Source organism: Caretta caretta, chromosome 1 (assembly GCF_965140235.1).
Source record: "Caretta caretta isolate rCarCar2 chromosome 1, rCarCar1.hap1, whole genome shotgun sequence".
In the NCBI taxonomy this organism is placed as follows: domain Eukaryota; kingdom Metazoa; phylum Chordata; order Testudines; family Cheloniidae; genus Caretta; species Caretta caretta.
In genome coordinates, this window is record NC_134206.1 from 124,611,440 (window position 1) to 124,627,332 (window position 15,893).

Genomic DNA, 15,893 nt, shown 5'->3' on the forward strand with positions numbered 1-15,893 from the left:
GTCTGCAACTCTGCACCAGAGGCTAATATTTGCCTCCCTTGCCTCCTGCTATGCCTGCTGCAGCTCTTAGATTTTTACATGGCACTGCTGTGTGTGTCTATCACAGCCCTTCACCTCCATGCCCTGAGCAAGTTCCTGCTGCTGGAGCGGAGCTGTGACTGCAAAGCCTCCTCTCCCCACAGACCCAGGAGATCCAACAACTCTGGTGTACTCCAGGCAGGAGTGGGTTTGCTGCATGGAGCCGGCATGTTCAGCTAGGCAGTTGCTATGTGAGCTCTTCACGCCGAGAAAACTGGAAGAGACTGTGTACCTGGCTGCAGGGCAGTGGAGTTCAAAAGAGTGGCCAGGGTAGGCATTGTGGGACACCTCTTGGAGGCCACTTAGGGCAACGTAAGCAATGCAGTGTCACTGCATCACTCTAAGTATGTCGCCCTAAGCTCTGCGCCTCTCATTGAAGTGGTTTTATTATGTCAAAGTAGCAGGCGAGTTAAACTGGTGGGAGGAGCATTGCAGTGTGTACAACTTCATAGTTAGGTCAACATAAGCTGCCTTGTGTCGACAAAACTGTGTAATGTAGACTCACCGCCCCATCAGCTGTTTGGTGGGTGCACTGTGCTCCCCATCAGCTGATGAGTGGGGGCGCTAAACAGCTGTGGCTGGTGGGTGATGAGCACCCGCTGTTTTTTCCCTGAGGGCTCCAGCCCCGGAACATGCATAGAGTCAGCACCCATGACACCATTAACGTAGAGATATGAGAATGCTTTGAGATTTTTTGAAGGAAGAACCAAGCCTGTCCCAAACAACGTAAAAGCGAAAAACCCCTCTCCTCCTTCATGATGGTGATGCAATAAGCTAATCACTCCTTCTGTTATCCCTTATCTCCTGCAACCATCTTCCTGCCATCATGCACCTCTGCTAACCTCTGGCTTCAAAATGCCTGCCAGCCCTAGTCTCTTCCCCTTCTTGAGACCACTTAAAAAGAGAAAAGAGCTTTCTTTCCTCTCCAGTGTGTGCTCTGGAACTAAAACAAACCCATCCTTTTAGTGCTGAAGCCCTTGCCCTTTGGCACCTCTCTAATATTTGACACCTTCCCTTGTCCTGACAGATCATAGATCTTGGATGAAATCCTGGTCCTGTTTGAAGTCAATGGCAAAACTCCCACTGACTTCAGTGCGGCCAGGATTTCACCTCTTGTTTTGTGTATGCAGATGACACTTTACTGTCATGCCTGTATTGACACCAAGAGGGGAAACATGAAGAAAACAAAAACACCCTCCCAATATCCTCAAAAATCAGTTTAATAGAATCTGGGACCACAAACCCTTAAATGCCTTAATCATGCTTATTGGATGGTGATGCTAAGGGGGAGCATTAAGGTTGTTCATATAACTCTGCATTTCCATTCTTGTTTGGATTTCTTAAGTGCGATGTTTTCTCTGAATTTTCTTAGCATGTAATGTTTGGGTGTGGGATAATTACAACACCTTGTAAGGTGGGTTTTTTTTTTGTTTGGTTGGGTTTTTTTACCCTTATGTTACGGATATTTTAATTCTGCTTAGATGTAGTGGTTTTTTTGTCTTGGAATATAAGTAAATTGCACACAACTGAGATGGTACAGGCAGCCCCTGTTCATTCTTCCCTCTCATGTTGAGAAGGCAGTGGGTCTTCTGCTTCCAAGGTCATCTCATGAAATGTAAAACAAAAGAGAAGACGTGAGATTTCCCAGCTAATGTTTGGCATCCAGAACAAATAGTCTCTTTGCTCTCTCCTTGGTGTATGTACCCCGTCTTCCTTCTTCCTTGCCTGTTCACACTGAAGCGAGATATATCATGGCATTGGTATGTGGAAAGCTGTGCTTATTTTTAGGCATCTAAATACTGGCAGGCACTTCTGGCTTAACCTTTATCTGTCACTTGGCATTTGAAGGGCTGTAAATTTGCCCCAGTAGTATTGCACTACATAAAGTGTTCTTTGAATGTGTGATTATTGGCTTATGTGTACAAAAGAAGGCACCCCTTTTATTGAGGAAATACTTCTAAAATTGCCATTGTAGTAGGTATAGCTAGGTATTGCCCTCTGTGTAGGTAAGTAGTCTCTGAAGTGGTCAGGTATCTTTCAAGTGGAAACCTTGACATCTTACAGTAAGCAACTGCTGAGCACTGTGTGAAAGACGAGAGAACAGATGCACATTCAGATCTTCTGTCTGCTTAATTAATGGATTTTTTAAAAAAGAATGTTATGCCCGTCTGGTAGCTCATATCGGGTAGAGGTGGCTCATTTTTCCCTGCTGCACTCCTGTGCCACCAGAGAGCGTTCTGTACAAGGAGCTGAGGTCACACCTTACCTTACACTTCCCTAATGAAGGGAAAACTGAGTACAGGGTAAAATACCTGGGGTGAAATTCTGGTCCCTTTGAAGAAAGTGACAGAACTGGATTTCACCCCATTTTTAGCCTTTCCCTCCCATGGCTAGATATAGTTTGTATGAAATCTTGTAACTTGTCCCCAGAGAGGCTTTTTATAACTATAGACATGTAGCCAAGCACTTCACCTATCAAAGGGGTTTAGAAAAAGAAAGACTTGTTGCAGTGAATGTAATACCTGTCCCTCTCTGTCACCTTGCAATATAGTGAAGAGAGAGAACTAATGTCAAGAATAAGAAATAGCCCCCTATCTCAAACATTGCACGTCTCTGGCCAAAGGTGTCCCAGACTACAACACCTTCACGTAGAACTGCCGTTTCAGTTTGATCCCAGCTTTTAAAAAGAGGGTGAGAGAGAGTTGCAAATAGGTAGAGAATTTGCATTGGACAGCTTCCTAGAAAAGAAGTCCTTGTGGCACCTTAGAGACTAACACGTGGTCTACACTACGAGTTTGTCTGATTTAGCAGCGTTAAATCGAATTATCCCTGCACCCGTCCACACAACAAAGCCATTTTTTTCGACATAAAGGTCTCTTAAAACCGAATTCTGTACTCCTCCCCAACGAGGGGATTAGCGCTGAAATCGACATCGCCGTTTCGAATTAGGGTTAGTGTGGACTCAATTCTAAGGTACTGACCTCCGGGAGCTATCCCACAGTGCATCATTGTGACCACTCTGGACAGCACTCTGAACTCGGATGCACTGGCCAGGTGTACAGGAAAAGTCCCGGGAACTTTTGAATCTCATTTCCTGTTTAGCCAGGCGAGCTCATCAGCACAGGTGACCATGCAGAGCTCATCAGCACGGGTGACCATGCAGTCCCAGAATCGAAAAAGAGCTCCAGCATGGACTGAATGGGAGGTACTGGATTTGATCGCTGTATGGGGAGAGGAATCTCTGCTATCAGAACTATGTTCCAAAAGACAAAATGCCAAAACATTTCAAAAAATCTCCGAGTCCATGAGGGACAGAGGCTACAGCAGGGACGCAGTACAGTGCCGTGTGAAACTTAAGGAGCTCAGACAAGCGTACCAGAAAACCAAAGAATCAAACGGATGCTCCGGGACAGAGCCCCAGACATATGCCGCTTCTCAGACATGCTGAGCTGCATGCAATTCTAGGGTGGGCTGCCACCACTACCCCACCCCTGACTGTGGACTCCGATGATGGGGTACTCTCTGCCATACCTGAGGATTTTGTGGACGGGGAAGATGAGGAGGAGGAGGACGAGCTTGAGGAGAGCACACAGCACACCGTTTTCCCTGACAGCCAGGATCTTTTTCTCACCCTGACTGAAATACCCTCCCAACCCACCAAGCTGGAGAAGGGACCTCTGGTGAGTGTACCTTTTAAAATATAATACATGTTATAAAAGCAAGCGTTTTTTAATGATTAAGTAGCTCTGAGGACTTGGAATGCATTCGTGGCCGGTACAGCTACTGGAAAAGTCTGTTAATGTGTCTGGGGATGGAGTGGAAATCCTCCAGGGACATCTCCATGAAGCTCTCCTGGAGGTATTCTAAAAGCCTTTGCAGAAGGTTTCTGGGGAGAGCAACCTTATTCCATCCTCCATGGTAGGACACTTTACCACGCCATGCTAGTAGCAAGTAATCTGGTATCATTGCATGACAAATCCTGGCAGTGTATGGTCCCGGTGTTTGCTGGCATTCAAGCAACATCCGTTCTTCTTCTCTCTGAGTTATCCTCAGGAGAGTGATATCATTCACGGTAACCTGGTTGAAATAGGGGGAATTTAATTAAGGGGACATTCAAAAGTGGCCGTTCCTACTGGGCTGTTTGCCTGTGGCTAAAAAGAAATCCTCCCCGCAGTTAGCCACACGGGGGGTGGGGTGGGGGGGCATTGGTGCTGAGCTGTTCGCATTTGGCTAGCAGGGATCTTCCCTGATACCAGCCACAAGGTGGGATGAGGGATAAAGCAATCATCCCAGAGAATTGGATGGGGGGTAGGGTTACTTTGGTTTCTGCTGCTGCATGTTAACAGGAAAACCGCAGCACTAAATGGCCAACTCAATGTGCTTTGCTTGGTATGGGAGAGGAGGGCGCTGCTGTTATGAAGGTTGCAGAAGCTGAAAGACTATGGCTTACCATGGCCACCTGCAAGCCGAATTCTGTTGCCCAGCACTGTGTGTGTGATCTCTAACACCAAAGCTGCAGGCACTCAATATAAGATGCAAAATGCGACCTTGTACCAAAATCACATGTGCTATGTAATGTGAATAGTGTTGTTCACCATGAAAGAGTATAGCCATTGTTCTGTAAAATGTATCTTTTAAAATACTTCACTCCCTTTTTTTCCTCCAGCAGCTGCAAATGTTTCAAGCCTCCCTCCTCCATCCCAAAGGCTATCTCGGATAAGGCAGCGAAAAAAACGCATGCACGATGAAATGTTCTCTGAGCTCATGCAGTCGTCTGGCACTGACAGAGCTCAGCAGAATGTGTGGAGGGACACAATAGCAGAGTACAGGAAAGTGGCTGATGAACGTGAGGAAGGATGGCAGCAGGAAGATCAGAGAAGGTATGATGCAACGCTGGGGCTACTGCGGGATCAAACGGACATGCTCTGGCGTCTGGTGGAGGTTCATGAACGACAGCAGGATCACAGACTGTCACTGCAGCCCCTGTTTAACTGCCCTCCCTCCTCCCCAAGTTCCATAGCCTCCTCACCTAGACGCCCAAGAACGCCGGGGTGGCGGGGAAGGCTCCGGGCACCCAACAACTCCACACCAGTGGACAGCCCAAGCAACAGAAGGCTGTCATTCAACAGGTTTTGAAGTGGCCTTTTCCTTCCCTCCTACCCTCCTCGCACACCCCACCCAGGCTACCTTTTGAGTTATCTCCCTATTTTTATAATCAATTAATAAAGAATACATGTTTTTTAAACGATAGTGACTTTATTTCCTTTGCACGTAAGCTGTGATCGAAGGGGGGAGGGCAGGTGGCTTACAGGGAATTTAGAGGCAACCAAGATGATTAGATGATTTAGTCGGGGATTGGTCCTGCTTTGAGCAGGGGGTTGGACTAGATGACCTCCTGAGGTCCCTTCCAACCCTGATATTCTGTGATTCAAGGGGGCGGCTTTTCATCAAGGAGAAACAAACAGAAGTGTCACACAGTACCCAGGCCAGTCATGAAACTGGTTTTCAAAGCTTCTCTGATGCGCAGTGCCACCCTGGTGTCTGGCTGCACGTATTCAGCGACCAGGCAATTTACCTGAACCTCCCACCCCGCCATAAACATCTCCCCCTTACTCTCACCAAGATTGTGGAGCACACAGCAAGCAGCAATAACAATGGGAATATTGGTTTCGCTGAGGTCTGAGCAAGTCAGTAAACTGCGCCAGCGACCCTTTAAACGTCCAAATGTGCACTCTAACAACATTCTGCACTTGCTCAGCCTACAGTTGAACAACTCCTTACTACTGTCCAGGGTGCCTGTGTATGATTTCATGAGCCAGGGCATTAAGGGGTGGGCTTGGTCCCCAGGGAAAACTATAGGCATTTCAACATCCCCAACAGTTATTTTCTGGTCTGGGAAGTAAATCCCTTCCTGCAGCTGTTTAAACAGACCAGAGTTCCTGAAGACGCGAGCATCATGAACCTTTCTCGGCCATCCCACATTGATGTTGGTGAAACATCCCTTGTAATCCACCAGTGCTTGCAGCACCATTGAAAAGTACCCCTTGCGGTTTATGTACTGGCTGCCCTGGTGGTCCGGTCCCAAGATAGGGCTTTGTGTTCTGACTATAACCCCAACACAGTTAGGGAATCCCATTGCAGCAAAGCCATCTAGTGTGACCTGCACATTTCCCAGAGTCACTATGTTTGATAGCAGCAGCTCAATGACTGCGTTGGCTACTTGCATCACAGCAACCCCCATGGTAGATTTGCTCACTCTAAATTGATTCCCGACTGACCGGTAGCTGTCTGGCGTCGCAAGCTTCAACAGGGCTGTTGCCACTCACTTGTGAACTGTGAGGGCTGATCTCATATTGGTATTCTGGCACTTCAGGGCAGGGGGAAAACAAGTCACAAAGTTCCATGAAAGTACCCTTACGCATGCGAAAGTTTTGGAGCCACTGGGAATCATCCCAAACCTGCAACACTATGCGGTCCCACCACTCTGTGCTTGTTTCCCGTGCCCAGAATTGGCGTTCCACAGCATGAGCCTGCCCTAGTAACACCATGATCTCCAAATTGCCGGGGACCGCGGTTTTAGAGAAATCTGTGTTCATGTCCTCATCACCACACTGCCGTTGCCTCCTCGCCTGGTTTTTCAGGTGCTGGTTCTGCATATACTGCTGAATAATGTGCAAGGTGTTTACAATGGTCATAACTGCTGCGGTGAGGTGAACGGATTCCATGCTTGCTGTGCTATGGCATCTGCTCGGGCAATCCAGGGGAAAGGGCGCAAAATGATTTTCTGCTGTTGCTTTCACGGAGGGAGGGAGGTTTGACTGATGACATTTACCCATAACCACCTGCGACAAATTTTTGGCTCCATCAGGGATTGGGAGCTCAGCCCAGAATTCCAATGGTCAGCAGGAACTGTGGGATAGCTATCCACAATGCACCGCTCGGCATGTCGACGCTTGCCACAGTACTGTGGACGCACACCACCGAATTAATGTGCTTAGTATGGACGCATGCACACTACTTTATACAATCTGTTCCCAAAAATCGACTTCTGTAAAATCGGAGTATTTTCATAGTGTAGACATGGCCTAACAGATAGTCTCTAAGGTGCCACAAGTACTCCTTGTTGTTTTTGCTGATACTGACTAACATGGCTACCACTCTGAAACCTAGAAAAGAAGTGTTTATAGAGGACTTATGCTGTATTGATATTACAGTGAATAAAAATTATATTAAACTGTTGGCTTATTTCACTCAGTTCTCCATACTTTTACTGATACAAAGCTGGTTGGGCAACCCTTACTTCTGTAAGTGCTATTTGGTATGGTCAGTTGACACCACTCAACATGATTATGGGATGCAAAAATAAATAGAAGGTGAATACCGCTCAACTACATCAGCCCTTGTAATTAAAATTTTAATCCAGGCTTCACAGGATACATAGCTGGATGCTCATATACTGTACAGAACTCCACACAGGAGCTGCTTGAATCATATTTGTATGTAGTAATTTTAAATGTTTCAAATCAAAATCACTGAGTAACTTATCCGTAAATATATTATTTTCACTAGTTCACCAGTCCTAAAGATGGCTGAATAATAATGTAATAGAGAACTGGAACCATAAACTCACTGAACATTAAATCCCACCAAATGAGGGTAGATCCATCCCAATCATCGTATCCACTCATTATACTCCACATGTGAACATAGCCATTATATGGACAACATACCCCCATATCTCAATGTCTGTACTTTGACCGGTTAAACTTTTACCCCCAATCGGGGAGATTGCAGATTATGTATTCTTTACACCACCCGTTCCTAAACCGAATTTCGCACCCTTTGATAATCTGTACCTTATTCCCTGATAACCAGAAACTTCTATGCCTAAACTCTGTACCGTTTTCTTTTTTACTTCAACATTATCTTAATAAAATTTATTTGCCATCCCCTCTGTGTCACCCTCCCCCCCCCCCACACGTGGCATGGCATTTATTTAGTGTATAATTACTATTAGACCAGTTCCAGTCAATATTTACTTGGCATATCATCATCATTTTCATTATAAAGACCTGTTTACTGTGCCAGTGATCATTATAAGCAAGTTTACTGAGTGCAACCTAGCAGGAGAGAGAACTTTCATTAAAAATAGCAGGGAACTTTTCAGCAAAAATAAGCAAATAATGCACAGGGAAATAAACCATAATGATCAACTTATGACTTTTGAGACCTTGTTGGCTCACAGAAGTGAAAAGCCAACAGACAGCATGCCCTCTGTTCAAGTACCCTGGGGCTTCCAACGCACTACTCTCCTACTGTTTTAAACCACAGCCAATGTTTGTAGATTAGTTTAAGAGCTGCTGTGTCTTTTTTATGTGTTATAATCTCCCACAAACCTTCACCCAGTGTTAGTTCAAGTAGTTGTCAGTGAGATGCCTCTGCTTAATATTTAACTGCTGGGGACTAGGATTTGAGGGTGCTAGAGGCTTTGTATTTTTAAATTTGGGACTTGTCAAAATGCTAAGAGGCAAGACAGTGCTGGTGACAAAAGAGCTGGTAGCCATTATAGAAGAGGAGCAATGTGCGACTAGGATGTCAGTTCTGGCAGCTGCAAAATTGAGAGCCTTGTTTTTAGAAGTTGTAGTAGGCCACATATATAGAGAGCTGTGCATTAAAAGATGTAACCTCTTGGGGCTGATGGCAGTACTATTTAATAAATAAATAAAATAAAAACCCCTACAAGTATAATCTCTACCCCATCCTAGTTAGCTCACCTTTCCCCTCCCATACTATCCCAGAAGTAGAAGGGTCTCATTGCTCTTTGTTCTGTTGACAGTGTTATCCAATGGCATGCAAGCAGGAGTAGGAACCTGGAATTTCTAAATTATCATCTCAGCTTTGATCTTGACTCCATCTATAGCCTTGTACAAGTCACTCAACCTTCTCTGCTTCAGTTTTCTTTTCTGTAAAATGGAGATAATACTTTCTGACCTCACAGGGTGTGTGTTGGAGGATTGATTAATATTTACGTGGTGCTCTGAAGGTGTAAAGGGCTATGTAAATGAGAAATGTATACTTATTGCAAAAACTGTGACTTTTAGGTTTTTCAATAAATAGTTCTGGTCTTTGGCATGCCTGTCAGCTTCCTATTGAGCATGCTTCTGCTGTGATTTTTAAAATGGGTTTCTATATAGGCTCATTGGAATTGAATATCGGTTTTAACCTCTTGATTAAATAGCTTTAAACAATTTTATTTAGAAAAATACAGGATATTTGATCTGTATTATAATTTTCTGTGGCAAACAGTCCAAGATTAAAAATACTGTGTTATGACTTTCCTTTTTTGTAACTAATTTTGGGTTTTATTTTTTTTTTGCCTTGAGAACCAAGCAGCCTTAACCATGCTTTTTTATGTGAATGTTTATGCCTGTACAAAGAGTCTAATTCTTCATTCCTTGTATGTTATGTAGACACTTCCATCTCTACAAGGCGAGTACAAAAATGCTACTGCTCTGGTTAGGTAGCATATCAAGATTCAATTTGCAGAGGTGCAACTGACTATATGAACTGCAAGGCAGTAGAGAATCAGGTCCGAAGATTAGGTATAAAATCAGGTCCAAGATTAGGATACATATAATTCTTTCTAGTTAAATATGCATAATAACTTGTATTATATCTTTGCATAGAAACTGTGAGGATGCGTTATCATCTGAAGACTGTGAAACCTTATTCCAGTTTGTTTATACCACGCACAGACCTCTAGCAGTAGCAGCCGGGGAATTCCTTTATAAAAGGTATCTCTGCCTGGCTACTTTTTGCATATTCTCATTGTTTCAGAGTGAAAATGGGTTTGTTTAAGAGGGACATTAAACCTCTATCTTTCAATTGGTGGGTTGTCTCTGGCGGATATCAGATGTCCTTTCTTCTGCTGAATAAGTGGAGGGCTGCTATCTGGGGCTAACTGTTTGTTTCACTTCCCAGCCTCAGTATGTTATACAAGCATGAGAAAGGTACAAGACTATAATAAAGTATAAAACAACTGACTAGTCCACTGGTATTGTATCATGCCAAGGACCATGCCGCCTTCCTTTCTACTTTTTCCCTGTTGCTTTGCTTCCTATGAGCCAGCTGATCACCTGGCATCTGTTGGATTTTTTTGTAGCTGTTTATGATTAATTGCAAAGGTGGCCTCTTCTCCCCTTGAAAGTTGCCTTATACATTGTAAAGTCTTTTGAATAATGAGAGAGCCCACAGATTAAAAAAATTCTCCCAATTTTCAATCAAGTTAATGAAATATACAATCTAACTTCCCAGGAGTAACTTTTGTAAATGGGCCTTTATGACAATGGATGTGGGAAATGAATGGAACTGCCATGCTACAAAGGGAATTAATAAATATTCTGTTTCTACAGCTAGATGAAATTCTGTATTTTGTTTAGCAAAAATTGGTGAAAATACTTTTGGCAAGGCTTTGGAGAGGCAATGTTAAAAAATGACCATGATTATTCATACTTCTTTGTCCCCTTCATCCGTTGCTGTCCATACCCACCCAGCAAAATTATATAAGGCCTAGGATTTGTGGATCCAGGCCCAAAATAAAGAAAAAAGAAAAATCCCTTCTCTGATGTATCCCTCGTCATACCTCCTAGCCCTATACTGCTTTGTTTTGTAGGTTCCCAACTCTCTGGGCTAATGTTGTCATAAATCAGTGATTTATCCCCAGAAAAATGCCACTCTTAGCTATTGGTGGTGCTGTCTTGATAAACTTGGGGCCTGTAGCATCAGCATCTCATTAATATTTCACTGGAATCCAAGCAAATAACTGACTGGGTCAGTGTGAAATGAGCTGCTGATCTTTATACTGTTATCAGTGCACAAGGATCTACATCACATAAACCACCACCACACATGGCACTAGTTGACAACTTTGTTGGCAGGTTTGGCAGAAAAAGAACAGGCTTAAATCTACACTGAGGTTAACCTGCCCTCATGCTACTAGTGGCCTCTCCACTTCAGGTTTGAGGAACATAGGAAGGGAGTGTAGTAAACATTTCAGTGCTGCATCCCATGCTTTACCTGTGTCTGTGGATAGACTTCCTTGACCACTTCTTCTTGGTACTAGCCAAGATGGCTGTCCATCAGTCCAGGAGGAGGAATCTCAATGGGAGAGACATCATAGAATACTCAAGGAGCTGACTGAGGAGATATCTGAGCCATTAATGATTATCTTTGAAAAGTCATGGAAAGCTGGGAGAAATTCCAGAGGACTGGAAAAGGGCAAATGTACTGCCAATCTGTAAAAAGGGAAATAAGGACAACCTGGGGAATTACAGACCAGTCAACTTAACTTCAGTACCCAGAAAGATAATGGAGCAAATAATTAAGCAATCAGTTTGCAGATACCTAGAAGATAATAAGGTGATAAGTAACAGTCAGCATGGATTTGTCAAGAACAAATCAAACAAACCTAATAGCTTTCTTCGACAGGGGTTACTTGAAACTGTGAGGGAAGCAGCAGATGGTATATCTTGATATTAGTAAGGCTTTTGATACTGTCTTGCATGACTTTCTGATAAACTCAGGAAATGCAACCTAGATAGCTACTATAATGTGGGTCAATGACTGGTTAGAAAACTGTTTCCAGAGAGTAGTTATCAGTGATTCACAGTCAAGCTGGAAGGGCATATACAGTGGGGTCCCACAGGGATCAGTTCTGGGTCCAGTTCTATTCAATATCCTCATCAATGATTTAGATCAGTGGTTCTCAACCAGGAGTACATGTACCCCTTGGGGTATTCAAAGGTCTTCCAGGGGGTACATCAACTCATCTAGATATTTGCCTAGTTTTACAATAGGCTACATAAAAAGCACTAGCGAAGTCAGTACAAACTAAAATTTCATACAGACAATGACTTGTTTATACTGACCTATATACTATATACTGAAATGTAAGTACAATATTTATATTTCAACTGATTTATTTTATAATTATATGGTAAAAATAAGAAAGTAAGAAATTTTTCAGTAATAGTGATGTGACACTTTTGTATTTTTATGTCTGATTTTGTAAGCAAGTAATTTTTAAATGAGGTGAAACTTGGGGGGCAGGCAAGACAGATCAGACTCCTGAAAGGGGTACAGCAGTCTGGAAAGGTTGAGAGCCACTGATTTAAATAGTGACATAGAGGGTACATTTATAAAGTTTGTGGACAATACCAAGTTGGGAGGGGTTGCAAGTGCTTTGGAGGATAGGATTAAAATTTAAAATGATCTGGGCAAACTGGAGAAATGGTCTGAAGTAAACAGGATGAAATTCAATAAGGACAAATACAAAGTACTCCACTTAGGAAGGTACAATCGGTTGCACATATACAAAATGGGAAATGACTGCCAAGGATGGAGTACTGCGGAAAGGAATCTGGAGATCATAGTGGATCACAAGCTAAACATGAATCACAGTGTAGCACTGTTGCAAAAAAAGCAAACATCATTCTGGGATGCATTAGCAGGAGTGTTATAAGCAAGACACAAGAAGTAATTCTTCTGCTCTACTCCACGCTGATTAGGCCTTAACTGGAGTATTGTGTCCAGTTCTGGGTTCCACATTCAGAAGAGATGTGGACAAATTGGAGAAAGTCCAGAGAAGAGCAACAAAAATGGTTTAGAAAACACGACCTATGATGGGAGATTGAAAAAATTGGGTTTATTTCATCTGGAGAAGAGAAGACTGAGAGGGGACATGATAGTTTTCAAGTACATAAAGGATTATTATAAGAAGGTGGGAGAAAAATTGATCTCCTTGTCTTCTGAGGATAGGACAAGAAGCAATGGGCTTGAATTGCAGCAAGGGTGGTTTAGGTTGGACATTAGGAAAAACTTCCTGTCAGGGTAGGTAAGTACTGGAATAAATTGCCTAGGGAGGTTGTGGAATATCCATCATTGGAGATTTTTAAGAGCAGGTTAGATAGACAACTCTCAGGGATGGTCTAGACAATACTTAGCCCTGCCATGAGTGCAGGGGACTAGACTAGATGACCTTGCGAAGTCGCTTCCAATCCTGCGATTCTATGATTCTTTGTTAGTTGGGGACCTTTTTCCATTCCCTTGTCCATGCACACATCGGGGCAGAGTTTATCTGAGTGGTTCTCCTGTCTCTTTAGACAGGAGAGCCACTGTTTGGTTCATTGTGCACTGTTTGGGATTCTCTGCTTGGTGTCTCCTTTTGGTTTCCTTATTTTGACCCTATAACCCTCCCGTTCTTATTTGTCATTTTTTGTCCCCAGTGCTTATGTCAGGTCTGCACTAGAAAGTTATCGGTGTAGTGGTGTTGGTTGGTGGTGTGATGAATTTTCATTATTTTTGTGGGCTTGCGGGGGCAACATTTTTATACTGGCAAAGGTCCTTTTGCAGATTCAGTCTCACTTGCAAAAAAGTGCTTTTGCTGGTATAAGCTGTTTCTGTGCTCTGCTGGTATAGTTATGCTGGCAAACGTTTCCTAGTGTAGAATCGGCCTTAATTAAATCCTAGTCCTATGGCTCCTCCTTCAGCTGAGGGTCACCCATTCATTATTTCCATTGGATAGCTACCTTTAAATAGGATTTAAATAGGCTAGTCCCTTTCATGAGCAATAAGTTCACACTAAAATTTTTTTTGGAGTGGAGGGAGAAAGTGGAAATTGCAAAGAAATATCATGATATGCCTTGTACATCAGGCAATGGAGGGAGAGCACTTCTTCCAATGTATGTTCCAAGTTGTATAAAACACGTATCGCAAGAGCATGATCCTATGCTTTCGCCAACATCATGTCTGTCTTATGAGAAGTTTGACCGGGTGCTGGCTACTGCACCCAGTTCAGATCCAACTGTAGTGCACAGTAACCTGGTCAGGTGCGATGGTGCCCAGCTGGCCCCAAAATCCAGCCTGAGGACTGAGGGAGCCACCAGTAGGCACTGAGTGAGGATGATGAAATCACTATGTTGCTGAAACTGGTCCAGGAGCGGGCTTTGGATCAGCAGAAAATTCTGGGTCCATGCTCAGAGGAGCTGTTTGATGTACCTCTCCAAGGAACAGCCCACTGCCGAGCCTGCAGCAGACACGGAAGGGGCATAAGTCGCCCGAGCCAGGTAAGTTTTGGATCATGTTCCTGTGACTATGTTTTCTGCTCTGTAATCACTCAATGGTCTATGGAGCCGTCTACTGTGAACTCCGTGTATGTGATTGGGGAAATCTGTTCATTTCCAAATCTAGTCCATTTCAGTTAGAGGCAACTCATGCGAGTTAATAGGTGACAAAAGCATTTCTCCCAAGAACGACTAGAGTTAGAATTTTTATCCAAAAATGTGCCGGGGGCAGGGAAGAAGCTGGTTGTGGAGTTCTGCATCTTTGCATGCAGCCGTAACACAGCGCAAGCATGTGAAAACTAATGCAGTATCCTGTTGATTCTCTCATGAATTCTGACTCAATCCCGGGTGTGGATAGTTGCAGATGTTTCCTGAAGCAGGAGCTCCACGTAGGTAGTCACATTTTGGGGAAGAACGTATTTTCCAGGGCTCAGTAGCTGACTAGCCCACTCCATCAATAGATGTGTGTTCAGTCACTGTACGATTGAATACTATGGCTGAATACACTGCAGGTTTCCCACCAGCAGCTTGGGTTATGTCCTCCAAAGTGTGGAAAGCCTGAAATGGTAGAAAAAGCTTTTGTAGCAAGGCCACTGACCAACTCTTCCCCTCATGCCAAACCCAAGCAGTTATGCAATTTTGGTAAAACAAAAACAGCTGGAATTTTTCATTTATCATTGTCTCTGCACTACTTTAGCTGGGATTAACCAGGCTTTGTCCAGGGAGATTCTGTGGACTGAGGCATCACTCTCACAATATGTTGCAGTTCATTTTTTAAATGTAACATTTTATGTCCTTGAAATTCCACAAGAATTATTTCTGCACTCCTCCACTGAGCTATGTGAGACAGTAACCCTCTGTTTCTTGGCCTGTTGCAGGCCCCTCGACCTCTGCCGGCTGCTGTACCTCCACAGCTCAACCTTATTGCAGGAAGCGTGGCCCAGCGTACCTTCGCAGAAGTGGTTCTGTGAAGAAGTCATGGTTGAAGTTCTTGAGAGGACCAACAAACAAGTCCGGTACCAGAAGCAGAGGGAAGTAAGACTGGAGAAGAGGCATACTGAGAGGCAGGAGGAAAGGCTGAGGCTGGCCACACAGCTTGAGGACAGGGTTTCAGCATAGGAGCAGGTGCTTGTTATGCAGTTCCTGGAACAGGAATGGTGGCTAAGGGAGGAGGAGGAGGACAGAGCTCAGCAGAAAACTCTTTGATCGGCTCATCTCAATCATGGTTGCAAGATTACCAGCTCCTGCGGCCTCTCCCACACCATGACCTGCAACATACCTTCAGGCCAGAAACAGTTTGGAAAACTCCATGTTGGGGTGGTCAAGGCAATTGTGCCCCAGGAACAGCTGGGCAAGGCAACTAAACCCCATGCAGTCCTCCGTGTTTACCCCACTCTCCTGTGGTTACCTCCATCTCCCTCCCCTGGCACCAAGTGTACAGAAAATGGGGAAAGTAGGGAAAGGAGAATTGGGGGGCCAGGTGACATGCAGCAGTAGGGGTTTTTGTCATGGTTGCGCTTCTTGCTACACTCTGTTTTTGTTTTTGTTTTTGTTTTGGAAAAGTTCTTTTGTAACTGGTGATTGGGTGTTGTAATAGCAGCTGGCCTGCCTGGCACTGGGTGATTGTTGTACTGTTTTTAACATGTTTACAAATAAAGCTTTTTATATCATCAAGAAAGTTTATTGTGGTCACTG

General features: G+C 43.9%; 1 protein-coding gene across 15 annotated transcripts in view; it reads left to right on the forward strand.

Moving 5' to 3' along the window:
• The window catches only part of LOC125640550 (cohesin subunit SA-2), a 93,482-nt gene that overhangs the window by 45,399 nt on the left and 32,190 nt on the right, over window positions 1–15,893 (forward strand). For 14 of the 15 annotated variants that reach the window (XM_048859223.2, XM_075130965.1, XM_075130973.1 and 11 more), the window contains one exon: window positions 9,765–9,872. The exons of the other annotated variant lie outside the window; for it this stretch is intronic. In XM_048859223.2, the coding sequence (XP_048715180.2) occupies window positions 9,765–9,872 (108 nt within the window). The remainder of the gene's footprint in view (window positions 1–9,764; window positions 9,873–15,893) is intronic. 15 annotated transcript variants of the gene reach the window in all.